This window comes from Ipomoea nil, unplaced genomic scaffold (assembly GCF_001879475.1).
Source record: "Ipomoea nil cultivar Tokyo-kokei standard unplaced genomic scaffold, Asagao_1.1 scaffold2480, whole genome shotgun sequence".
Lineage (NCBI taxonomy): Eukaryota > Viridiplantae > Streptophyta > Magnoliopsida > Solanales > Convolvulaceae > Ipomoea > Ipomoea nil.
In genome coordinates this window covers 5,611,136-5,637,785 of record NW_017618908.1, presented here as the reverse complement: position 1 = coordinate 5,637,785, position 26,650 = coordinate 5,611,136, and the positions used below count along the sequence as shown (strand labels likewise).

General features: G+C 32.9%; 1 protein-coding gene, 1 long non-coding RNA gene and 2 other non-coding genes across 5 annotated transcripts; 1 reads left to right on the top strand and 3 right to left on the bottom strand.

The window, feature by feature from the left end:
• Positions 1 to 522: 522 nt before the first annotated feature.
• LOC109153240 (WD and tetratricopeptide repeats protein 1-like) lies at positions 523 to 11,962 on the bottom strand. 2 transcript variants are annotated; one of them, XM_019301094.1, is made up of 20 exons: positions 11,657 to 11,962; positions 11,465 to 11,533; positions 10,652 to 10,729; positions 6,812 to 6,946; positions 6,586 to 6,693; positions 6,361 to 6,489; positions 5,620 to 5,735; positions 5,421 to 5,538; positions 4,876 to 4,981; positions 4,390 to 4,532; positions 4,123 to 4,293; positions 3,925 to 4,035; positions 3,632 to 3,743; positions 2,902 to 3,242; positions 2,258 to 2,348; positions 2,074 to 2,169; positions 1,889 to 1,959; positions 1,468 to 1,536; positions 1,376 to 1,434; positions 523 to 1,055 (listed from the first exon to the last, which is right to left on the bottom strand). In XM_019301094.1, the coding sequence occupies exons 1-20, from the start codon at positions 11,741 to 11,743 to the stop codon at positions 974 to 976; spliced, it is 2,292 nt and encodes a 763-aa protein (XP_019156639.1). In that variant the 5' UTR covers positions 11,744 to 11,962; the 3' UTR covers positions 523 to 973. The 2 variants fall into 2 exon arrangements, with proteins under 2 accessions (XP_019156639.1, XP_019156640.1); XM_019301095.1 differs by having other exon boundaries at positions 3,740 to 3,743.
• On the top strand, positions 10,987 to 11,592 carry LOC109153242. The gene is made up of 3 exons (XR_002049477.1): positions 10,987 to 11,037; positions 11,288 to 11,404; positions 11,503 to 11,592. It is a non-coding gene; the product is annotated as an uncharacterized LOC109153242 (long non-coding RNA).
• Positions 11,963 to 14,984: 3,022 nt separating the features above from the next.
• Positions 14,985 to 15,067, bottom strand: TRNAL-UAA. The gene has a single exon. It is a non-coding gene; the product is annotated as a tRNA-Leu (tRNA).
• A 9,458-nt stretch (positions 15,068 to 24,525) lies between these two features.
• On the bottom strand, positions 24,526 to 24,608 carry TRNAL-UAA. The gene has a single exon. It is a non-coding gene; the product is annotated as a tRNA-Leu (tRNA).
• Between the last annotated feature and the right edge of the window lie 2,042 nt (positions 24,609 to 26,650).

Genomic DNA, 26,650 nt, shown 5'->3' with positions numbered 1-26,650 from the left:
AATTGTCATTGACCTCTAGTAGAATTAACTCTTTTTAAAAACATTTGTATAATTTTTTTTTGTAAATAAAATAATTAATTAAAAAGATCTTGTAAATTCTTCCTTTCTCTTTCAACTACTCAATTTAAAATTTCTTATTTTTTTCACTAATTTTTTTTTTTTTTTTGGATTCTAGGATGATAAAAAAAATGATTTTTTTTATAACTTCAAGTTTTTAGCTCTATAAGATGGTAAATCAAATTAATTTGATTTTGAAACTCAACACTAAACTCTAAATTAATTTGATTTTGGATTCTAGGATGATAAAAAAATAATAATAATAATAATAAGAATATTTTTTTTATACAAAAAGTTTGCTTCGTTAATTTAGACCCGTGATATCCGATGCGCTAAAAATTTCCTAGATGATTTTGAAATTTTCTTTTTGTGAAAGATAACTTTTTTTTTTTTTTTTTGTGAAAGATAACTTTTAGAAGAACAATTTTCTTTCAATAACAGGAACTGGTGGTTTAGAAAACCTAATTAAGTAAAAGAAAAGATACCTTTTGAAGAGGAACGCTGGAGAATTGATACAATTAACATAAGCTACGGAGTGCAAATGTGCAATTAATTGCTTTTTTTTTAAATTTTTTTTTTTTTTTGTTTTCAAAGTACAATTAGCTTTACCCAATCTTAGTTGAGGACCTCAAAATTCAGCAGCCACAATAAAATCCAACTCAATTCTACTTTACATTCTATACACTCACTCCTCTCACCATTTCACTCTTCCCTAAAGGTTGAATTCCCAACCCAAGGGCCCCTCACACTCCGATCCAACAGAGTATCTGAAATTCTGAATCAAAATGCGAGCATTCGGTTGAGAGTTTTCACCAGTATGGTGTGTATTCAGCAGGACGACTAGACACATCTTGCGTTTGGCGGTAAGGGGGAGTAGCATTATGCTGTTCACCTTGCATGGCCAAGTCGGATCGGATTAACTCTGTGTGCACTCGAAAGGATGCATACTGCCTTCTGCAAATTCATGCAACCTAAACCGTTCCAGAAACTCCACAGGCCTGCACAACATCACATCAATATAATTTTCACGTGCTACAAAGAGTAAAAGCAAAGCAATAAGATGTTGTGTAATAATACTAACTAGAAAGGGAAAATACATTTTTAAATGCCACTCTCCTACATTGAAATTGTATCTTCAATAAAAGTTTTAGTCTTGTGAAAACAAAAGATTATGACTTCAATTATGAAAAAAACATAATTAAAGAACAGATGGTGAAGAGAAATATATGATGGAGGCTGTATTTATTATTTAAGTTAGCATGGAAAACATTTTAAGCATACTATAGTCCAGTGAAGAGAGTGGGATCATAGGTCTTACAAAATCGCTTCGCGAGTTCGACTCATTCTGCGCTGATTGTTTTCCATAGCATCTAGAACCTTTGAAGTCTCAGGTCCCATAGCATCTAGAACCTTTGAAGTCTCAGGTCCTGCTGCTCCACCGGCTACAATGGAAGGGGCTGATGCACTTGGGGTCCAAATCTGGAAGCATAAATAAGTATGTGAGTTCCTTTTATAAAAAGTGCATCTTATATAGTAAATCAGGATTGATCTACAACTTTCGAACCTTGCAATCTCGATCCACGACTATTGTTTTTTTTGCAAAAATGGTCCTTCAATTTTCCGGTCTGTTTCTGTCGGAAATGGTTCTTACTCCGGTGAGAAATTGACGGAAAATAGGCCGGAAGGACCATTTTTGTAAAAAAAACAATAGTCGTGGACCGAGATTGCAAGGTTTGAAAGTCGTGGATCAATCCTAATAATGCCACTATAGTCGTGGGACCAAAAGTGCGATAAACTCGTAAATCGAAGTATTTGACCATCAGTCTCTCACCTTTATGGCATTATCAATCCCACTTGTAGCTACAACACAGTCATATGGATGGGACTGTATACAATTTACAACTGAAGCATGGGTGAAAAGCTAAGTTAGACAACCAGGGAATCGGTAGAAATCACTACTTTTTTGGTTTTCCGAAAGAGAGTCATAACAGAGAACTAAGAAAATAAATTAACTACCAGATTCATCCCCATGAAGCATTTTTATTAATCTACCAGTCTTCTTTTCCCAGATAAACCATCTACCATCATCACTCCCACTAGCAATATACTGACCTGCATAAAACATTTTGAGAAGAGCTTCAACTCGACTGAGGAGTACACTAGAAGAAGAGCACAACATAGCAAAGAGGAAAAGGAGTACCTCTTTGGCCTAGGAAACTCACTTGCTTTATATCAGTGCCTATATTACAGTGGCCGACATATCTCCTTTTCATATCTACTGCCATCTCAGGCTGCAAGATGAACACGAACATGTTGAGAGTATGAAAATTTGAGAACCGTTTTAAGACACTACCAAAACAGTAAGTTCTCAACACACAGCTATAGGAGAAATCAAGGGTGGATGATAACAATTATCTAGTGGTATGATACAAAACTTCTTAGCTTGTCATAGCATTCAACATTCTTTTACAAATCAAATCATAACTGCAAAGAATCATTTTTGCTGTTGATTATTCCTCTATGGAGAAAACTGAATGTTTTATAAGAGTGATATATATGGCACCTACATATTTATCCTACACAAAGGTCCCAGCATAACGAGGTGTGTAGAAGATGACCAGGAAAATAATAATAATAATAATAATAATAATAATAATAATAATAATAATAATAATAATAATAATAATAATAATAATAATAATAATAATAATAATAATAATAAAATAGTATGATCAAAACCTTAGAGCAGCATCATTTTCTTTGAAAGAATAGCACCTGGATCATTACAGAAGACCCAAAAGATATACAAAGAAATAATTTTTACTAAACAATCAGAAGCAAAACCTTATACGATGCTTTCTCATCTTGGAATGATGATGTTGGTGATCCACAAGTGCCATTCACTCTTCCTGTTGAATTTGTATCACCTCTGCGATGGATTCTTAAATTTAAACTTCCATGAAAAACATTAGGCCTAATTTCATGACCTTCGTCCCCAGATAATGTCTCAAAAGCCAATTCTAGCTCCTCATCATCAGAATCTCCTCTATCAGATCTGGGACCATCCTGTGATGCATCACTATTTGCATCTGAACGGTAGATAATGTCACTTAATGACACAGGCCGTCCTTGCGGATGTTCAGATTTAGATTCTCCATTTTCCTTCTTAGTTTTCTCTGTTTCAGCTGCTCATCCAAGAAACCAAGCATCAACAATGAGATCAATTCATGAGATAGTAATCCAACATAGAGAATTAAAATCCTTGATAGAGGATTTTAATATAAAAGAGCTTTTGTACTGTCAGACAAACAAAATAAAATTCAATGCATAAATTCTACAAAGAATAAAATCAAGAAAAAAATTCTATTTGTGTTTATGACCTTGGTGAATCAAGAGGTAGGGAAAAAAACAATCTACAGTAAACATGAAAATAACCAAAGGACTTCAGCAGTACAAATAGCCATTGGCTCTGAAGAAGGGAGGAAAGAAAGAACCAGTGTATTAAGGATGAAGTTCACCAGAGAACCAGGAATATAAATCTCAACACCGTTAAATCAACAGTATGAACACTAACCTACAGCAATATGTTTTCTTAAATTGTCCACCATATCTACAACTTCAGTCTCATATGGAGCCAAGGATTGAGCACCAATAGCAAACTCCATAGCTTTTTCGTACTTACCTATCTGCAGCCAAACTCGAGTGTCAATGTATTAAGATCTCAAAAGACAAGGTTTCTGCGAGAGTAAATATGCATCTATGAATGTCTATAAATTTGTTAGGTATATGCCGTACACAATCATTAGATCTATAATTAAATTTTCCAAAACTAGTTAAGAATGAAATGCACTGCAATTATTTATTTACCTGGGACAAAGCTTCAGCTATCAACAGCAATGCTCTAAACGAAGTTGGATTGATCTTTCGAGCTCTATGACAGTCTCGTATAGCCATATGTGCATCATTTTTCCACCTCCTCTGTGATTAGAGAAAAACGTTTTGGTATAGCTTCCACAAATAAATAGCTAAATAGAAACCATGAAAATAGAAGCATTCTGCAGAAACCTTGAGCAATAAGGCTGCTCGAATACATAAACACTCAGAAATTAGCTTAGGTCCAATCTCATCCCCATAACCATCTAAGACTTCATTACAAGCTTCAATGCCATAATAAAAACTTGTTTCTTCTTTCAATATTTTTTCTGCCGCTTGAATTAACTTTCTGCACGAATCAAGCTGTAAAAAGCTGTGTGAAATTAGTTTGATGCAAGCCAATACAATAGTGATAATTTCAGTCATCAAAATTTGTAATTGGCTCCAAAATTTAGTCACCTTGGCAGCAGATTGCCTTGTTAATGATCCATTTAATAAGTCCCCAGTAACTGATGATTGCAATTCCACTCCATTGTTTGTAGGATTGAAGTTCAAAAGCTTAGCAGCATCTTCATAGGAATAGCAAATAGAACTTCCGCGTGCTGCACCCACATATACATACATTATACGGATATATTTTGAATTCAATCACAGCTCAGTAAATGGATTGGCATGGAAATGAACCAAGAGGTGTATCAAATAGTTAGAATACTATTAACCATTTCAAACATGAGTCTTTTGAAAATAAATTTTTCTTCTCATAAGTAAATAAATGTATTAAAAGAGCATCAAGGGCGTGCAACCCAAATTTCTAAATAACTTTGAAAGAGTAAAATAGAGCTATTTTGAGAAGATCAGCTCACAGAAAGGCCAGGCAAAACAAGAATTAAGTAGATAGCTTATATTGCACGACAATTAATATTTCTTCCAAACCAAGCAACATACCAGGGATCACATCCATCAAATAAACGTGCTCCCCACTGTAGCTAAGTAAAACTTCTTCACCATTGGGACTGAATGCAACATGAGTAAGATGCAAACTGGAACGATTCTGAAGAGATGGAAACAAAAAAGAATCTGAATAGGTTGCTCCACTTTTTATAATTATAGATACATACATACATGTGTAGCTCCTAGGTATATTTTCTGCTTATGGTAATATAATCACTTGTTTTGAATCATACAAATATTCAATAAAAGCGAATAAACATGCTCACTATTATATATGAATAGTGTACATAAGTTTGCAAGAATTTCCCATTAAATATGTGCTCAAAAAAGTACAGAGAAGAGAGATCTATAGACGGGAGTAAGCAATTTTATGGTTCAGGTCTCGGGAACATGCAAGATAAACAACCATGGATATAGAAGCCTTAAAAGATCACAACTTCAAATTGAAGAGGTTAGGTATGAAATCTGAAGTATGTCGCTACCAATATAATTCACAAGGTCAAGAACAAATAATGCAGGCTGGAACGTTTGAAACTAACATGGTCAGAGAGATGCATTGGGCAGAAATAATTGACACAAGGAGGCGGTGGAAACTTTTTCTGACTAGAAGATAATGGTGGCAGCATTCGTCTATCATACAAACGAGCAAAAGCATCACTGCAAGGATTAATTTAAAATTAGCAGAATGTTGACACAAATAAATAGCATTTTTCTAGGAAAGACAGTACTGAAACATACCTCCCTCCAACAAGTAGCAAATGGGGCCTCGTTGAGCTGATATCACATGACTTCAGAGAAAAAAACTGCTTAGGAGGATCTGCCAATGACTTCTTAGCTCCACAGCGCAAGTCAAGCTTACATCAAACATCAAATTAAATCAAATTATGAGATATAGTGTTCAATCACAAATATCTTATTTAAGAGAACATATAGTGGATTAAAGTCCAAACATCCTGGTGGTCCTTTCTATTGGCAGGTTCATTATTAATTTGTCAAACATAACATGCACAATCACAAGGATCAAAGGGTAGAAGAAGATCCCAAAACAATACAAATAAAAAAGGAACATTTTTTATGCTCTTTGTAAAGAAAGCTTTCCCACCTCAAAAGATGCTATCATACATATCAGTCAGTAATTTTACTTCCACAAATGGGTACCAACACCTCACCACCTAGGTACCCTTAGTTTGACAATTTAACAAAGGTTCCATGTTAATAATGAAACAAACAAACACAGTCCAAAGGATCAGAAAAAGCCAGCTAAATAAAGGCAATTAATTTAAAGCAAGCACTTAAGAACATGTTTTACCAAGTAAGCAAATAAATATGCACACAAATCATGGTTAGAGAGCAATCATCACATGCAACATGAAAATCAATACTCTCAGATTTTTCAAACTAAACAGATATGGGATTCTTTAACATTTCAGCAACACCCCAAACAGAATCCAAAGGAGAAAATGGTTTAGAAGAATGTACAAGAATATTGCGGCATTCTTGATGAGAAGAACCAGCTGGGGGGCAAGAAGCACGCTCTCGAAAATCATGTTGCCTCAAAGTTCCATCCTCACTTGCACTCCATACCACATTTGGATTTCCAACTTCTACCTAAAAGAGTAAGCACCGTATAGCAAACAAATGAACATCAGTTAATTTTATTGATGGTAATGGAATTGTAATACGGAGTAACTAATAAGATCCTACAGCTAATTTTTTGACCCTCCTGGTATGGCATTGAAACAGTGCTGATGGGCTGACAACATTCACATCCCGTCCTCTTCCGCTCAAATGAGACAAATGAAAAACGCGAACCTGTCATATAGAAAGCACCGGAGAGTATGAGTTTACAGAACCAGTTACTGGACATTGACAGCACAGTTATATCTGCATGTGCTGCTATACATGTATGATCGACCCATCAAGAAATTACTTCAGCATCTCCCGCTCCAGAAACAACTAGTTCATCTGAAGTTTCAGGAACAAATTTTGTGCAGAATATATTTGCAGTGTGGCCTGTCTCAATAGTGTGAAGTAATTTGCAGTTTGAATAGCTCCATATATTCATCTGTGGCAAATGATGAAGTCAGCTAACAGAACAAATTTTTAAATGCAGTTTATTCAAAAGCTAAGAGAAAACACCACATTATATCATACAAACAAGGAGAAGCCATGCAAAGTGATAATTAAATACATTTCCATAAGGGCTATCAATCAAATTATTCATCTCAGATTGGATAATAATGTTGAATAATAGGAAAGTTGTCTTAGTTTCCTATTCTTATTAGTAGTTTCCTATTCCTATTAGGACTAATTTAGTATCTAGTTTAGTATATATAGAGGTCCATAGAAGTATAGAATAGACATTAAGAGAGACAATCTATTGTACTCTTTCATTATAATATATTCTCTATATTCTCTTGTTCTTTGGTTCTCACATATTTTGCTTCCGCCTAACTGGCGGGTGGTGGGTTTTCTCCACCCGCCAGACCTATCAATCCCTCAATTTCAACATGGTATCAGAGCCAACTTTCCTAGGCTGTTTTTCTTCAAATATTAAAACCCTAATATTAACCCTAGCTTTCCGCCGCCGCTGCCCGCCACCGGAGGGTAACCACTGCCGCCACTGTTTTCTCTCGTTCCGACGCACTTCTAGTTGTTCAAAGCAACTAACACCACAGCCTTACTCGGAACCTTGTCGCGAGCCGTCGCTTGAAATCCGGTCGCCATTCACCGTCGCACGCGCCACCACCGTCGTCGGGAGTGCTTTCGCTTTTCCGGCCAGATCTCCTCTTCTCCAGTGATTTTGTGATCTCACCTCCTACACCAATGGATTCCTCTCCCTCTTGCGACCTTATCTGGAAAATTTCATCGCTTTCCTCCACCGCCGTCGTCCTCACGCGCCACCGCCGCCGTCACGCGCCGGCACGTGAGTCTGCCTCCGGCGAGATTTTTCAGATGGTTGTTTTGCCCTTCTTTCAACTTTTTGGTAAAATTTGAAGGCTTCTTTGGGTTTGTTGCCGAACATTTTCCCATGGTGTTTGTGTTTTGGTATAACCGTGTTTGTTTCTTTATCTCCGGTATGCCTTATCCCATGGATGGTCAGTTTCAGCACTACTATAAAGGCCTTTGATTATTTCCCATGTTTCAAGTAAGGGGGAGTGTGACTATCTACAATTGGTGTGCTATCATTTACTATTATTTGCTATTTTATCTACTATGGGCTCCCTTTGCTATTCTTTGCTCCCTTTCTGCCTCTACCGCTCTCTTGTGTTATCGGGAGGTTGTTCATGTTTAACTCTATCCTTGGTGTGTTCATCTTCATTCCCGAGGTTCATGTTCAATTCTATCCTCGGTGTGTTCATTCCCAAGATCGTGTTTAGCTTCGTCCTTGGTGTCTTCGTCTTTATTCCCAAGGGTCCTTAGTGTCTTCGTCTTTATTCCCAAGGATTGTGTTCAGCTCCGTTCTTGGTGCCTTCGTCTTCATTCCCAAGGAAGGGTCAGACATAGCGCAATCTCTTTTGAAGTCATCCATCCTCAGAGTGCTTATATTGTTGTGATGGTGTTCGTGTTTTCCCTTGGTGCCTCCATTCCCAAGGATGTTCGTGACAAGCTTTGCCCCTGGTGTGTTCATTCCCATGGGTTGCATTGTCCCTCCGAAGCCATCTCGCATTGTTATCCTCTAGTTGCATTTAATTTTCACTTGTAATTTTGAGTGATGTAGAGTGCTTGTTTTAATCCAAGCTTGGAACTTCAGATGTTCCAGCTTGAGGGGGAGTGTTGAATAATAGGAAAATTGTCTTAGTTTCCTATTCTTATTAGTAGTTTCCTATTCCTATTAAGACTAATTTAGTATCTAGTTTAGTATATATAGAGGTCCATAAAAGTATAGAATAGACATTAAGAGAGACAATCTATTGTACTCTTTCATTATAATATATTCTCTATATTCTCTTGTTCTTTGCATGGTTTAAAAAGGCGCGCCTCAGTACGCCTCAGGGCGAGGCAGTCCGATATAGCCCTGAGGCGTCCGCCTCTCAGGCAATGTTAGAGGCGGACGCCTCAGGCACGCCTTAGGGCGTGTCTGAGGCGTGAAGTGAGGCGTGAAGGCCTTTTGTTAGAAAGTCTAACTATTATTTGTTTAAGCCCAATACAAAAAATAAAAACCAACCCAATGACCCAATCAACCCTAGACTAAAATTAGAATTTAGAAGTCAGTGTAATAATTCAAAGAAAAGATTCAAAGAAAAGAAACGGGAAGTGCGATTTGCGAATAGCGGAAGACTGCGAAGTGCGAACTCACTGTGCGACGCGACCTCCCCCCTCCGGCGACCTCCAAGTTCCGGCGACCTCCCCCATCTGGCGACCTCCCCCATCCGGTGACCTCCAAGTTCCGGCGACCTCCAACCCTCCAACGACAGGTGATGCACTGATGCGTCATTTCTCATTTTATTTCTTTTTTTTTTTTTGGGTTAAACTAATAAGCTGAGTAGGTGTTGTTAGAGTATTATATATATGTATAATGTATATAAGTATATAAGTAATATAACTAATATTTGTGATAGGATTTTTGGCAGTAGTATATTAATGTTTACAGGCTTACAGCTTACTAATATATTCTGAGGCTAAAAATTGAGGCTTACGCCTCAATACGCCTCGAGGCTTACGCCTCGACTCAAAATAGAAAACGCCTCAAGGCACGCCTCCGCCTTTTTAAACCTTGGTTCTTTGGTTCTCACATATTTTGCTTCCGCCTAACTGGCGGGTGGTGGGTTTTCTCCACCCGCCAGACCTATCAATCCCTCAATTTCAACAAATAACATTAGCAACAGTAAGGTGCTTCTCCATGCAAACTCAAAGTGAAAAATACCAGAGGAACATTTATGCTTTAACCAAAATAAACCGGAAAGTTCTGCGCTATATTTTCTTCAACCAAAAGCTAAAGGAGTATTTTGGGGCTTATCTGCTTTGTTTATTATTATTTTTTTTTCAAAAAAAAAAAAAACTTTAAAGTAGATAAGAAGAGTTTATGCTTGTCCCTCTGAAGCCTCAAATAGAGGCTTTTCCAAAAAGCTCTCTGGAAAAAAAGACAATGTTAATGAGAATATCTGAGTATCAGACTTAAAAAATTATCCCTCCAGGTTCTAAACAACAATTTAGTATAAATAATCTCTTTGCCTTTAACTGTTCATGGTTACTTGACTTGTTCTTCCACCAGACTGCTTTTGTCAAAGTAGATCTTTCTAGAAAAGTCCAACAGTCCAACCCAACCAAACAAGCACTAGATAAGAAAATTCTAGCTTCATCCTTCAAATCTAAATTTGTCTGTGTTGAAAAAGGGAGGCATTTAACCTATACCCTAAATCCTAAATCTTGTTGTGTTGGGGGTGGGGGGGGGGGGGGGGGGGGGGAGGCACAAAAGCCATATTAAAGGCTGAAAGTGAAGGCTTCCTCTAAAGAATCAAAACAAATCACATAAGGTAACAAGCAATGCAGTTATGTTTTTTAACAATATCACAGTATGCCTATTCTTTCATCGGCAAATTGCTTTAAACCAAGAACATAGTGCATTCAAAAGACTGCTATTGTAGACTAACTTCTAGCATGATCAAAGTCCTCAAGCCAATTGAATATTGCAGACAAAACATTCCTAGTATCAACGAAGTCATATTTCTCACAGCATGGCCCTGTTTATTCTTTATCTTTAGGAGGATAGGGTGTAGGTCAACAGAAGATATATGAGTCTGCAATATATTCATGTAAATAATCATACTCTCATATCATCAGATCCAGATATCAGAAGTGACCCTCTTGAATTCCAAGCAATAGTATTCACACAACCCTGATGATCCTGAAAGATATCAAACAGCAGCTTGAGACAAAATGACTAAATATTCCAACAAGGTAATTTGGGGAAAATGCATAAAGCAGAAACCAAATAATTGTATTCACCACATGAAGAATCTTATCCTAATAGAAGAAAATTACTTGTATCATTATTATTATCATCATCTAAGAAGTGCAACCAACCAATGTGTTCCAAAATGTACCAGTTATAAATATTTTTTTTAAATACATTCATGTATATAATCTTTATTCTTTTTGAGCATTCTTCCAGTAAAGTTGACAGCACTGTTCTCCGAAAAATTAATGGAACAGGTATATTCAAAGATTGCTGGAGTCTGGAGAAGCCTGACAGTCCGATGGAAGTTTTGGACAACCCATAGGTACTTCAGAATGAAGAAGTGGGTAAAAAACTTAGCTAGAAAATGAAAAACTAGGTTGAAAATCCATGGATTCAACTACATTTATCATCTCAAAATCCTAGCTATTAACCTGAATATCAAAATACCATTCTGTTTCCCCCCCTAGTCTAGAGTTCAGTGAAGGTAGATGCATCTCAGAATAGCCACGAGCCCATGAGTATGGATATAAATTTTATCCCTCAACCTACATTGGAATCTAAATATTTTTCCTTGTCTGGTTCAAGAACAGCCTATGCAAGTCTATTATGAACTATAAAAAAGTGAATCATATAATTTGATTTAACACCAGTTACAGGTTGAGGTCTTGTTAGGCTACTCACCTCTAGTTCTCTTTCTAAAGACAGCCTTTGTACCAAAGATGAGTGCATTTGTAATCTGTGATCAATGTCCTGTTTGCAAGAGAAATTTCAAGAGTTCAGAAAGTAACAGACAAATAGAACAAAATCAATAAAATAATAATGGTCTAACTCACTAAAACCAAAAAGGGGATTAAAACTGACAATCGAACATACATGGTGGACGTCAAGAGAGCGACCATTGATGAAGTCCGTAATGTTGCCATCGCGGAAGCACAGGGACTCCATTTCGCCGAGAATCATCGAGTGACCGGCTCAGAGATAGGGAGTAGAGAAACCTAGCTCGATCAAGACGACTACAACGCCGGCAAATCGGTGATGAGGAAGATCGGTGCGTGTATCTGCGTGCGTGCGATCATCAAAACAGATGTTGCACTAGAAAGGCGGTTGGGCAATACCGCCAATACGTCGGCCTATAGAGATAAAGCCACCTGCTTATAGTGGTCACATTTTGGTCACGAGGGTCTTCTTCTGATTCCTACTCGACTTTATTTGGTCACATTTTTACTTGAAAATAAACAATATTAAGAATCTGTTTAGTTCATGGATTTACACATTAAAAGGCAAAACTCCTTTAAAGAAGTAACGTTAAAGTTGTCATAAATTTAACTGATAATACAATTTGATCATTTAATTGAAAAGAATTAAATAAAATAACTTACATTGATAAAATAGTATAATTAGATTATAACATTACATATTATGTAGATTATCATTGACTCGATGTTGATTAGGCTAATACGTGTCATTTTAATGCCCACATAAATCTTAAGTGTTATATATATATATATAACAGGCATCAAACAATAGCCGATGGCGGTTTCAGTTGATTGACAACCAATGGTTGTCTTTTAAATAAACAACCACCAACCATTGAATGGCGACTAGTGGTTGTTTAACAAATTTAAAAATAAAAAACTATACACTTAAAGTTCACATGAGTATTGTCACGTGTTAATTTAGTTAGTGTCACATAAACAATAACAATTGAATATATAATATTATGGTCTAAGTATACTATTTTATTGATTTAGGGTATTTCATTGAAGTTTATTTTAGTTATTAAGTGACTCAATTGGAATATTTTGCAATGAACTTAGGGAGATAATCTAATAATGTTTTTTTTTTTTTTTTTTTTTTTTTGTGTATGTTACTTATATTTATTAATTTTGATTTATTTGACTTTTATTACTCGATTTTAAAAAGTGGTTCATTTTTATTTTTTTTGAAAATAAAGGATTAATTCATTAAATCATCAAAAATACAATCAACAAGGAAAGAATGAGGGGTATCAAACCACTCTCCGCAACCTGACTTAAGGGGGTGTATTCAATCATGACTTTCCTAGAGTTTTAAAGACTTTTATGAACTTTAAAAGTTTGGGGGTATTCAATTCAAACTTTTAGAGAGTCTTTAAAAGTCAAGCGGTATTCAATCAAGATTTTTAAAGAGTCTTTAAAAGTCGTGTAGTATTCGATTAAGACTTTTATAGAGTCTTTGAAAGTTATGTGGTATTCAAAAAGTTATGAACTTTTGTAGACTTTTTAATTTTAAGACTTTTGTAGACTTTTCATTCTCAAATATAAATAGTTGAAATCCAACCATCAACCCCAAGATTTCAAATTTTTCTTTCTAACAACTTTGAATGTTTTCTCTCTCTACTTAAACTCTATTTTTCTCCCTATTTAAACTTTATAAACCTATCTAAATTTAATAAAATTATTTTTTTCTTCATTATCCCATATTTTCCTCATACCTAAAACTCTACCAATTTTTTTTCTCTCTCCTAAACTTTACAATCTTCCTCTAAAAATTCGAAATAATATTATTTTTACTTCATTATTTCTTGTTTATATTGATTTTTATTTTTTCAATAAATTTTTTATCCCTAACTTTCTCTAATTCTCTCTAAATACATGAACAAAGCAAATTTTTCATCATCAAATTTTAGTATATATTTCATAATATTCATATAAATACTTATATATTTTGATTTTTATTCTTATTATGTTTATATTCGTAATATATATTTTTTCTTTTAACAAGTTACTACGAATAGCGAACTACTGTTCGCAACAACAATTTGGGGTTGCAAACAGTAGCACCTTCCTGTTGTTCGGAGTCTCTTATTGCGAATAATAGTTCTTTGCGTGTGCCTAGCAATATATCAAGTATAATTATATATATATATATATATATATATATATATATATATATATATATATATATATATATATATATATATATATTAAATTTTTATTTTTTTATTTTATGCAACTTGTAATTATATTTTTAAATATTTTATTTGATCAATTCTTTTATTATAAATTTTATTATTCAATATTGTTATGAATTTGTAATGAAATAAAATTTTTTTATGTTTATTAATAATATATATAAGTAATTAGCATATAAGTCTCAACCTACATACTATGGAGATAAATAATAATGTTGATGTGGGTGAAGAACTATATAATAAGAAAATTTTATGATATATTATAAATGTTTTGTAAGAAAATTATATAAATGATAAGAATCAAAATCTGAAAGTTTGTAAGGATGTATTCAATTTAGAATTTCAATGACTTTTGTAGACTTTTTAAAATAAAAAGTTGATAAAAGTCTATGAATGTTTTTTATATAGACTTTTATAGAGTCTTATAAAGTTTTAAAAAGTTTTGAACGACTCTATGAAAGTCAATCAAAGTTTATTAAAATCTATCATTTTAAAAGTCTTTAAAACTCTACAAAAGTCATGATTGAATACACCCCCCTTAGAAACGACCTCCGGAGCAAGAATGTGGGCGGTGCGATTCGTAGATCGCTTAGCAAGACAGAAATCAACACCATCAATCATAGATGCTAGATTTTTAATATCATCAACAATCAAACCAAAAGCAAAAAGAAAAGAAGTACTAGAAATAGCTTTGAAAATCAGCTGAAAGTACGTCTCCATATCCACATTACCCAAGCCAGTATCTTTAAACCAACTTAAAGCCTCTCTTATACACATAGCTTCTGCTTTCTTCGCACCACACGTACCATACAAACTCATATTCTTGGCTGCTAAGGAAATCCCATTATCATCCCTAAGGACCATCCAAAATCCAAAATATTAGTGCTTTGATCCAAAGATACATCGGTTTTCAAAAGAGGTTCATTCTTAGTTCATAATATTTTTACTTTATTTTTTAAAAATAAGGATTAAAGTTGAACAAATTAAAATGTCACCATAGATAAAGGACAAAAAATATAATAAACTCTTTTTGATTTTTTCATTCATTTTTTCTCATTTCACATATTCCTCTATGTGATTTTGTTTGTTCTCAATCATTGATTATGTTCGTTACAAATGTGTTCTTACCTGAGCTAAAAAAGACTTATGTAAACTAACAAGGAAGGAATTAATACATATGTTATTTAACTAACAAAAAAGATCCACCGTTCATTTTGTAACTAGTCCCAGTCGGTTAAATGAAGATAATGCTAGCTATGGGGTTTGAACCCATGCGCACTTATGCGCAGAAGATCTTAAGTCTTCCCCCTTAACCTCTCGGGCAAACTAGCAATCATTTAAAAGTTGTGTTTGTTAAATTCTATACTTCAAGATGTTTCTGTTAAGGATATATATATATATATATATATATATATATATATATATATATATATATATATATACTAGTTTTTTACGCGCATTGCGCGATTGGGATAATGCCCAATGTTTTTCTTAAATAAGTATTTTAAAGTATATCAAGGTAAGATTATATTGGAATTGTTAATGCATAGATAATTGAATAATGTTGAATTTGTGTATTTAAATTGGTAATTCTAAGTTTACAAATGCAAGATAATATAGTCAAGATTGATTATAATTGTCAATAAAATAATTGTATGAGTATGGTTGAAACCAAATACAGGACATAAGGGAGAGAAAAGAGTTTTTACCCATTTTGGTCCCTTGACTATGACTCATTCTCAATTTTGCATTCTGACTTTTAATTGCACCCAATGTGATCCCTTGACTTTTAAAAATTACCCCAATTTGGTCCTCCGTTACATTTTCCATCAATTAGGCGTTAAGTTGGGGGTATTTTGGTCCATTCATATGCTGCGCGCCTTCACCAACTGCGTTTTCCTCCGTCCATCGTATTACACTGCGTTGAGTATTAGAGAAAAGCCTCAAATCATAAATTAGAAACCAACTGCCTTTTCCTCCGTCAGAGTCGATGCATCTCCTCAAGTAAGGGCGTTGCTCAAAGCGTAGCATTTTCGGTAAACATGATTCATGGAAAGGTTTTCAGCACTATCTGATTTTGTTAAATTGAATTTGCAGCTATTTGCTTGAAGAGCCGAAGCGCTTCTGAAGCTCTCCCAATTAGATGACGCTGACTCAAGTAACTTATTGCTAGGCACAGACTAGTGTCTCCAAACCCACAATGGGAATGAACCTGAATGTCGTCAAATGTAAAAAACATAATAAGAATGATTAGTTTATTCAATCTTCAAATAACACACAGTGAAAATGAAATACATTTAATTTAATGAACTCAGATCACCTTCCAAATCCAGTCAATGGCCTCTGTTCTCAAACTCAACTCTAAGTCCCCACCTCTCAATCTCTTCAGATACCCCTCTCTAGGCAAATGCTGCCTCTCCCTTTCCACCATGAAACTAAAGCTTTCCTCACTCAAACTGGGCACCTCCATCAATGGCTCTGATCTTCCACCTCAAAGATCAAGCATTTATCACCATTGGATTCTTGGGCTGCTGCTGCAACCTCATCCTTTGCCGGAGAATCAGAATGATTAAACCACGGGCTATTCGTCTCTGCACAGAGTATGCTTGAAGCTACAGGGTCATCATAGCTGTTGTCAGTCATTAAAGCACACCCAAAAAAATCAAAAACACAAAAAAAAAACAAAAACAAAAACAAAAACAAAAACAAAAACAAAAAAAAAACAAAACAAAACAAAAAACAAAACCAGAAATACAACACAAGAATTCCTGTTTTAATGTTCTCTACTCCAAACCCAAAACAAAATCTAGTTTCATCTCCCTCCTAGGATTATTACTGGGTATGCTGTTTGGAGAGAGATCGAAGTGGGTGTAGCTCAGAGAGAAAAGAAGAGTGGGCGTGCAGCATATGAATGGACCAAAAATACCCCCAACTTAACGCCTAATTGATGGAAAATGTAACGGAGGACCAAATTGGGGTAATTTTTAAAAGTCAAGGGACCACATTGGGTGCAATTAAAAGTCAGAATGCAAAATTGAGAATGAGCCATAGTCAAGGGATCAAAATGGGTAAAAACTCGGAGAGAAAATAAAAATTAGAGCATAAAATATTAAATATATATACTAATATTGTTTGAGGAGATTCCGGCAGTAGGATTTGTGGTTAGAGTTCTATTAAGACTTTAATATTAGAATTAGATTAATGTTGTAGTTATAATTCTATATTAGACTTTAATATTAGAATTAGACTAACGGTGAATTAACGGCACTTAAAAGTTAACGGATTGGATAATCATATAATTAAGGAATAAGGGTCAAATAGGTCATCGAACTGCACACAATAATGCAATTAGGCCACTGAACTTAAAAAAACAACAATTGGATCCCTAAACTAACCATTTTCATGCAATTAAACCAATTTACAGGTTTTGCAAGTTAGTAACAGGTCATCCAAATTTTAAAATATTATATATTTTTAAATTATTATTTAAAAACAATAATTAAAAAAAAAAAAAAGTTTAACCGGAGACGAGTTCCTTCGTCCCGGCTAGAGACGAAGAAAGATTCTTCGTCTCCATGGCCGGAGACGAAGAAACTCTCCGTCCCCGGCTAGAGACGAAGAGAACCAAAGACGAAGAGACTCTTCGTCTCCATGGCCGAAGACGAAGAGACTCTCCGTCTCCGACCATGGAGACGAAGAGTTTCTTCGTCTCCGGCCATGGAGACGAAGAGTTTCTTCGTCTCCGGCCATGGAAACGAAGAGTTTCATGCATTATAGAATTTCTTTCAATATGAATTGCACTTTGCAGCCTGTTATGTTTCTACTTATGCTATGTGGTTCTTAATTGTTAACAGAATTTGGACATATCCAATGTGTCTGTGTTGTACAATGTTGATGAGCCAACTGCACGGAGCCTTAATGGATGCAGGGTTGCTGATAAAATTCTCAAGCTTGTTCCAAATGTTGAGGTAATTTTCTATAAATATGAATGTTGAACCTGAAATGGGAAATAAAACAATGAGTAATTTTTTTAAAAAATGTCCATAGAACTAATCTCGAACTTCTGAACTCTAGAATTTCAGGACAACTCTACAATGTGTGAAGTTTTGGGCTAATAAACGTGGCATTTATTCAAATGTGAGTCTTTTTCATATTATCTTTTCCCCTGCTTTTATTTTGAGTATTGACATCATTCCTTTTGCCATTTTCTGTCTCTCGTTTTCTTAATACAAATTTACTTTTCTTGTTGGGTCTTGGGTGTTGGGTGCTTATGGTCATTCAGATGATTTGATTTCTTGGAGTTATAAATTGAGCTCTTCTTGTTGCTCGAGTGTGTCAACTGTATCCCAATGCATCTCCTAGTATGCTCGTTTCTCGGTTCTACCGGGTTTATACTCTGTGGAGATGGTCAAATCCCTTGATGCTTTGTGAAATAGAGGATTTTGAGCTTGGATTTTCAGTATGGGATCCTCGTAAAAACCATTGGGACAGAATACATCAGATAGCAATCATAACACTAGCGTATCCATGCATGAATTCTAGCTACAATGTCTCAGCAAGTACACTTCGGATTCTGACCGAGCAGTTTCCGGCCGAGCGGAGAAACATTTTTTTTTTTAATTTTTAATTTATTATTTTTAAATAATAATTTTTTAAAAAGTATTTTAAATTTTTTGGGTGACCTGTTACTAACCTACAAAACCTGTAAATTAGACTAATTGAAAGAAATTTGTTAGTTTAGTGGCCTAATTGTTGTTTTTTAAAGTTCAGTGGCCTAATTGCATTATTGTGTGCAGTTCAATGGCCTATTTGATCCTTATTCCTATAATTAAGGATAAATTAGAAAATCTCAATTAAGGAAAATTAAAATCTGAACAATTTGAACTATTCATTTTCTTTAATAATTTGACGGTAATTTTTTTCTACCCAATGTTTATAATTCTTCCAAAAGGCTGAACCCCAACCCTAAGGGCAACCCAATGTTTATAATTAAATAAATATTTGAAAGTATATAAATGCAAGATTATATATGAGAAGTTTAACATAAGTAATTTAATGTCTAATTTGTTTATTTAAATATGTAATTCATAGTATATGAATACAATGTAATATATGAGATTCATTATAGTTGTTACTAAACTTTTTTAAATAGTAACCAAGTATTTTTGTTGCAAAGGCTTCAAATATATTTAATGAATACACATATATACAAGATCAATGAATGAATCAACAGTACCAGTCCTTTAGGTGTTTTGCTCAGTGCTCATTTAGTTCAATCATTATTGTTGAATAAATTATTATGGATAAAGAAATTCTTAATTTAAGGAATTTAGATGTAGTAAAAATTTAAATTTTTTAATTAAAATGTAACCCAAAGATATTGGGTGATTGGTAAATATGATGTAACCCAAAGATCAAATTGCTAAAGAAAGTGTTTTGGTTATTCAACAGTTTGAAGCAACAATTTGTTCCAAACCACTGAAAATACAAACATTGCAATTTACAATATTTTCACTTAACGTTTTTTAGAATGATTTCCCAAAAACAAATCTATATTTTTTAAAAATTTATTATTAAAACAATTATTATTATTATTATTATTATTATTATTATTATTATTATATGTATACCCTTAGGTCATTTTAAATGTTAATTTAAACAGTTCATTTTTTCAAATATTTTTTTACTAACGGTTGATATAATTCGCTGGTCAAATCCGTTAATATCATCCGCTAACTGCTGATTTTCAAACAAGGACATTGCATTGTAGTTTCTCACTTCAATTTGTTGTGTGATTTGAATACTCTATTTGTCAACAAATCTCTCAAGTAGTTAATATGATTGACTTTATTAATTTAAATTTTTTTCATGGTATTAATAAAATACTTGGTAAATAAATATATAACATTATTTTGTATTATAAATTTGATATTTATTTTTAAAAAAATAGTGCACAAAAAAAGATAATAGACAATGTAATAAATATAATCAATTGATGAATTTGAATGTAAAGAATTTTTACATTGGAGAAAAATAAAGATAATATAAATAATGAAATTATTTCTCTTAATTAATTTATTGATATTGAATAATTTTTTTAATAAAGACAGTTTAGGAAAAATGTAGCGAATATAATCAATTGATGAATTTCAATTTTGAATGTAAGAATTTTTATATTGGAGAAAAATAAAGACAATATAACTAATGAAATTATTTCTCTTATTTAATTTATTGATAATGAATAATTTTTTTTTTAATAAAGACATTGTAGACACATAAATGAAAGAAATGCATATGTATTATTTTTTGTTGTATCTACTAAATCATTATTTTTTTTTAAAGTTACTGGCTCTAACTATAGACAATGTAATAAATATAATCAATTGATGAATTTGAATGTAAAGAATTTTTACATTGGAGAAAAATAAAGATAATATAAATAATGAAATTATTTCTCTTAATTAATTTATTGATATTGAATAATTTTTTTAATAAAGACAGTTTAGGAAAAATGTAGCGAATATAATCAATTGATGAATTTCAATTTTGAATGTAAGAATTTTTATATTGGAGAAAAATAAAGACAATATAACTAATGAAATTATTTCTCTTATTTAATTTATTGATAATGAATAATTTTTTTTTTAATAAAGACATTGTAGACACATAAATGAAAGAAATGCATATGTATTATTTTTTGTTGTATCTACTAAATCATTATTTTTTTTTTTAAAGTTACTGGCTCTATTACATTGTAGTATCTGTTCATATACTTTCTCAACCTATTGAAACACAAAGAACCAATAACGCCTCCACTGAGGCTTGAACTCATAATCTTCCAAATGAAAGTCCAACCCGGATACCATTAGACCACATAGTCCTGGTACTAAATCATTATTTAATTTAATAAGATTAAAATAGAGTAGTAATTATGCTAACTTTGATTGGGATGAGATTCGAACCTAAGACCTTTCTTATTGAAATCAATGAGTAAGTTAACGGTGAACTAACAGAAATTAACGGAAAAGATAATATTTAACGGAAAAGTTAACGGATAATCATATTCATTAAGGATAAATTAGGAAATCTCAAGGAAAAATTAAAATCTGATCAATCTGAGCTATTCATTTGATTAAAAAAATTGACCGCCATTTTTTCTACCCATTATAGGCCTAACTCTCTTGGGCTCTTATTAGTATACTAGTTTTTTACGCGCATTGCGCGATTGAGATAATGTCCAATGTTTGTTTTTTTTAAAAAAAAAAAAATAATAAGTACTTTAAAGTATATTAAGGCAAGATTATTTGAAATTGTTAATATGTTCTGGTGGGGATTTATTCAATTGATTGTACTATTTTCGAAGGTTGAATTTGCGTATTTAAATAGGTAATTCTTCTCCCAAAGGTTGAGTCCCCAACCCCAAGGGTCCCCACACTCCGACCCGACAGAGCATTGTGGAAAGTTGTAAATCACGGTGACTCAATGATTTAGCAGACAGGACCAAATGTCGGTGCGCACAAGCAATCTGCCCACTTTGGACATAATTCCCGCACTGTCGCCGCCGAGGTTCAAACCTTGGTCTCTTCTCCCAAATACTGCCCGCTAAATTAACCATTGAGCTAAGCCCGTGCGGGTTAAATAGGTAGTTCTAAGTTTACAAATGCAAGATAATTAATATAGTCAAGATTGATTATAATTGTCAATAAAATAATTGTATAGGTATGGTTGAAACCAAATACGGGACATAAGGGAGAACAAATAAAAATTAGGGCATAAAATATTAAATATATACTAATATTGTTTGAGGAGATTTCGACATTATGATTTGTGGTTAAGTTTTATTAAGACTTTAATATTAGAATTAGATTGATGGTGTAGTTATAATTCTATATTAGACTTTAATATTAGAATTAGACTAACGGTGAATTAACGGTATTTAACGGAAAAGTTAAATGGATAATCATATAATTAAGGATAAATTAGAAAAACTTAAAAGAAAAAAATTAAAGCCTGAACAATCTGAACCATTCATTTGATTTAATAATTTGGGGGTCATTTTTTCTACCCAATGTTAATAATTAAATAAATTCGTTGGTCAAATCCGCTAATATAATCCGCTAACGCTAACCGCTAACTGCTGATTGTCAAACAAGGACATTATAAGGTAGTTCTCACTTCAATTTGTTGTGTGATTTGAATACTCTCTTTGTCACAAAATCTCTCAAAGTAGTTAATATGGTTGGCTTTATTAATTATATTTTTTTTTAATTTTTTCATGGTATTAATAAAATACTTGGTACATAAATATATAGCATTATTTTGTATTATAACTTTAATATTTAATTAGAAAAATAGTGCACAAAAAAGATAATAGACAATGTAGTGAATATAATCAATTGATGAATTTGAATGTAAAAAATTTTACATTTGAGAAAAATAAGGACAATATAACTAATGAAAATATTTCTCTTAATTAATTTGTTGATAATGAATAATTTTTTTCACTGAAATAAGACATTATAATGACAATGTAGCGAATATAATCAATTAATAAATTTGAATATAAAGAATTTTTATATTGTAGAAAAATAAAGACAATATAACTAATAAAATTATTTCTCTTATTTAATTTATTGATAATGAATATTTTTTTTTGAATAAAAGCATTGTGGACACATAATTCTAAATTAAAGAAATGCATATCTATAATTTTTTGTTGTAGCTACTAAATTATTATTTATATAATTTAATAAGAGTAAAATAGAGTACTAATTATGCCAACTTTGTTTGGGATGAGGTTCGAACCTAAGACTTTTTTTTTTTTATTGAAATCAATGAATAAGTTAATGGTGAACTAACGGCAATTCTTAAAATTTTAACGGAATTAGTAACGGTGTGTGGGTATTTTAAGAAATTTTAATGTAAAATTTAAATCTTATCAATCTTTTAATCAATCTGAGCCATTCATTTGATTAAAATCTGTGACCGCCATTTTTTCTACCCATTATAGGCCTAACTCTCTTGGGCTCTTATTAGTATAGTAGATAGTAGATATATATATATATATATATATATATATATATATATATATATATATATATATATATATATATATATATATATATATATATATATATATATATATATATATATATATATATATATATATATATATATATATATATAAGAGCGCTCATATGCGGCGGGGTCTTACGGTGCGGCGGTGCGGTCAAATTCCAGAATACACCAACAGTGTTAACAATATGCACCAACAGTGTAATAAAAACACACCCCAATGAAATGTAATAAAACATCACAAAATACACCACAGACTCAAAAAAAACACACCATATAACTCACCACCCCCAATGGTGTATTTCCGAACAGTGTATGGTGTTTTCACTCACACCTAATGGTGTGTGTTTGGTGATGCAGGGCTCTGTTTACTCTGTTTTGTGTGGTGTATTTCCTAACGTTGATGGTGCATATTTGGTGAACTATTGGTGTTGCCGCACTGTAAGAAATAACCGCACCGTAAGACACTGCCGCACCTGAACCCGCCTATATATATATATATATATATATATATATATATATATATATATATATATATATATATATATATATATATATATATATATATATATATAGTATTTTGTACACTATGAAAATATGTATGTTTCTTTATGAATTGATATTACTATTATAATTATTTTATATAGTGGTTACTCATTACAAAATTTCTTTTTAGGAATAAGGGTCAAATAGGCCATCGAACTGCACACGATAAAACAATTAGGCCACTGAACCTAAAAAATCAACAATTAGGTCCCTAAACTAATCAATTTCAAACAATTCTTCCAATTTGAAGGTTTCCAACAGGTCAACAGGTCATCTCCCAAATTAATTATTTTTTAAAAAAAAATAAATTTTAAAAATTAATTAATTTTAAATTAAATTAAAAAAAAAAAAAAAAAAAAAAAAAAACTGGAATCCAGGCTTTCTTCGTCTCCATGGCCGGAGACGAAGAAACTCTTCGTCTCCATGGCCGAAGACGAAGAAACTCTTCGTCTCCACTGCCGGAGACGAAGAAAGTTTCATTCTCCATGGCTGGAGAAACTCTTCGTCTCCATGGCCGGAGACGAAGAAACTCTTCGTCTCCGGCCGTGGAGACGAAGAAACATGCCGAAGATGGTCGTCTCCGGTCGGAACCAGTTTTTTTAAAATTTTTTTTTAAATTTAAATAATTAATTTTAAAAATTTAAATTTTAAAAAATAATTAATTTAGAAACATGACCTGTTGGAAACCTTCAAATTGGAAGAATTGTTTAAAATTGATTAGTTTAGGGACCTAATTGTTGGTTTTTTAAGTTCAGTGACCTAATTGTTTTATCGTGTGCAGTTCGATGGCCTATTTGACCCTTATTCCTTCTTTTTAAAATGAAAATGCTCATTTTCCCTCGTAATTTTTACCTCTAAACTTTTCCTCATAATGTGGCATACATTTATTGGGTGCGAATGAGTTTGATAACGCACCACTAACTAATAAATAAATTTAATTACCAAAATTGAAGAACTGCTAAACTAGTTGATTATGTTTAAAAGTGTTTGGTAAAATTAGCTTTTTGATAAGCTGATAAAAGTAAAAAGATTAAAAAGAACTATCTTCATCAAATTTAAATAGGTTTGTTTATATATTAAAAATGAGAACTATTAGTATCATAATCATGATTTAACATCCCATACCCCTTCATTTTGTAACTAGTCCTAGTCATTTAAATGAAGATGATGCTAGCTATGGGGTTTGAGCCCATGCGCACTTATGTGCAGAAGATCTTAAGTCTTCCCCCTTAACCTCTCGGGCAAACTAGCAATCAATTAAAAGTTGTGTTTGTTAAATTCTATACTTCAAGACGTTTCTGCTAAGGATATATATATATATATATATATTTGTTCCTGTGAGAACAAGTCTTCCCATGTGTCAGTGCGGCATATACCACTAGGTATGCATAAATGCACCATACATTGTTTTAGAATACACCATAATGAAATGTCAAAAAATGCACCCAAAAAAAAAAAAAAAAAAAAAAAAAACCACACCACATATAATATGTAGGTTCATTACAAAATACTATTATGTATTCGCTTATCGGGTGACGTAGAGATTCTACAACCCATTACCTTTGGTATGGCTCTGATACCAAATTGAAGCATGTTCTCCATCTCAACTAAAAACCTAAGCTGATAGTTGAATTGCACATTAATGATTATATACTCAATACAAATTAGGCCTTGTTTGGTAAAATAGTTAGCGTATAGGCCAATTTTGACTTATTTGATCACTATTAGCTTTTTGATTTGGTTAAAAAATTAATACAAGTGTTTTGGTTAATTAGCTTTTTGTAACTTCAAAATGCTAACATTCAAAAAGCTGCTCAAAGCACATTTTTCAATTAGCCTTTTGATAAAGAAAATTATACCTAACAGCTAATTTTACCAAACATCTTTCTACAATCAGGTAATGTTATCAACTAATTATACCCTCTAATTAACCCAATCAGCTAACAGCTAACAACCATTTACCAAACAGGACATGGCTTCAATTCCCACAAAATGAAGCAGATTCATAACATCGATCTTTGGCTAAGAAAAGTTCTCGCTATATTTTATTATTATTGTTACGTTACTTATATATCATATCATTCTTCAATTCTTCTTTTAAATATTACCTATTGAATTAGTGAGTTAAGCTCTGGCGTATCATATCATTCTTGTTTGTGATTAGAACATGTGCGATATATACAACCTTATGACTTTGAGTGGGGGCTGCTAACAAAAGTCAAAACCTTTTTGGAGATGGAGACAAATATTGTGATACAAATATTCAAAGGTTTTGCTGAGGAGCCAATCTGGATGGCCATGGCCATGGCCACACTACTACAGGCCTAACGTAATCTTAATTACAAGATTCTGGAGAAAACTAGTACACTTGTAAGCCACATGAAACGGAGATTTGCCAAACAATAATGAGAAGTCAATCAATACTTTTAAGAAATAATATTACTTGCACGGTGCACCAATATATAACTACCATAATTTTGATTAATTTATAGGCAATTATGAATAATTTGAATATAGAATGTTAGGAAAATTGTAATATGCATCGGGTACGGTCATTTTTTAGAATTTTTTTAATTAAAAAAAAAAATCGTGTGGGCAAGGTTCTAGAAAAAACAGAGGCTCGTCTCGCTGTGACCTTCTCTTAAATTCTCAAAAAAAACTTCTGTCGCGAGAAGCTCGGTCAGTGATAGTCTTCCCCCGACCGTATTCTGACTACAAAAGGATGCCCCTTATATCAAGTATAACTCAAAAGTGAATGGATAAGGTTTTAAATTTGTACCCAAAAACCTAAAACTTTCTTCAAAATTTCTTTACTACTATACTGATTGACGCCATAAACTTTCTGTTGGGTAGGGCCCGATAAAGGGGTCATGTCTAGTACCTGGTGACGGGGGGAGGGGGGGGGGGGGGTAGGGGAGATTGTTAGGCGGAGGTCGATAAAGCCGTGAAGGGCCAAGTCCAACCTCTCGAACAATGTGGTGATGGTCTATAAGGAAATAAGTTGCGTCTTATCTTCACTAATAGCTATACCTTTTAGCATACGCTTGATCCTAACACTTCTTTAAATGTCATACCGAGTAACATTTATTTTGGAGTATAATTTCTTTTACATAAATACGGAGTAACATTTTTAAAAGAAAAATTAATGAGTCTTTTTTTCTTTTTGAGTGATGAATGAAATTTGCAGTCACTATCCGAATGTGTATAAATCATACTAAGATATCCATGAGATGAGCTCAACCGAAATAGTGTTAACAAGAATCAAACTCGTGATCTTTTAATATGAGAATCAT

Excerpts from the sequence above, each read along its gene's own strand:
- LOC109153240 (XM_019301094.1), bottom strand. The coding sequence starts at position 11,743 with ATGATTCTCGGCGAAATGGAGTCCCTGTGCTTCCGCGATGGCAACATT. Across the intron at positions 6,490-6,585 it reads GGAGGGTCAAAAAATTAGCT|GTAGAAGTTGGAAATCCAAA; the intron begins GTAGGATCTTAT and ends TTACTCTTTTAG. Across the intron at positions 5,539-5,619 it reads TTGCTACTTGTTGGAGGGAG|TGATGCTTTTGCTCGTTTGT; the intron begins GTATGTTTCAGT and ends TAATCCTTGCAG.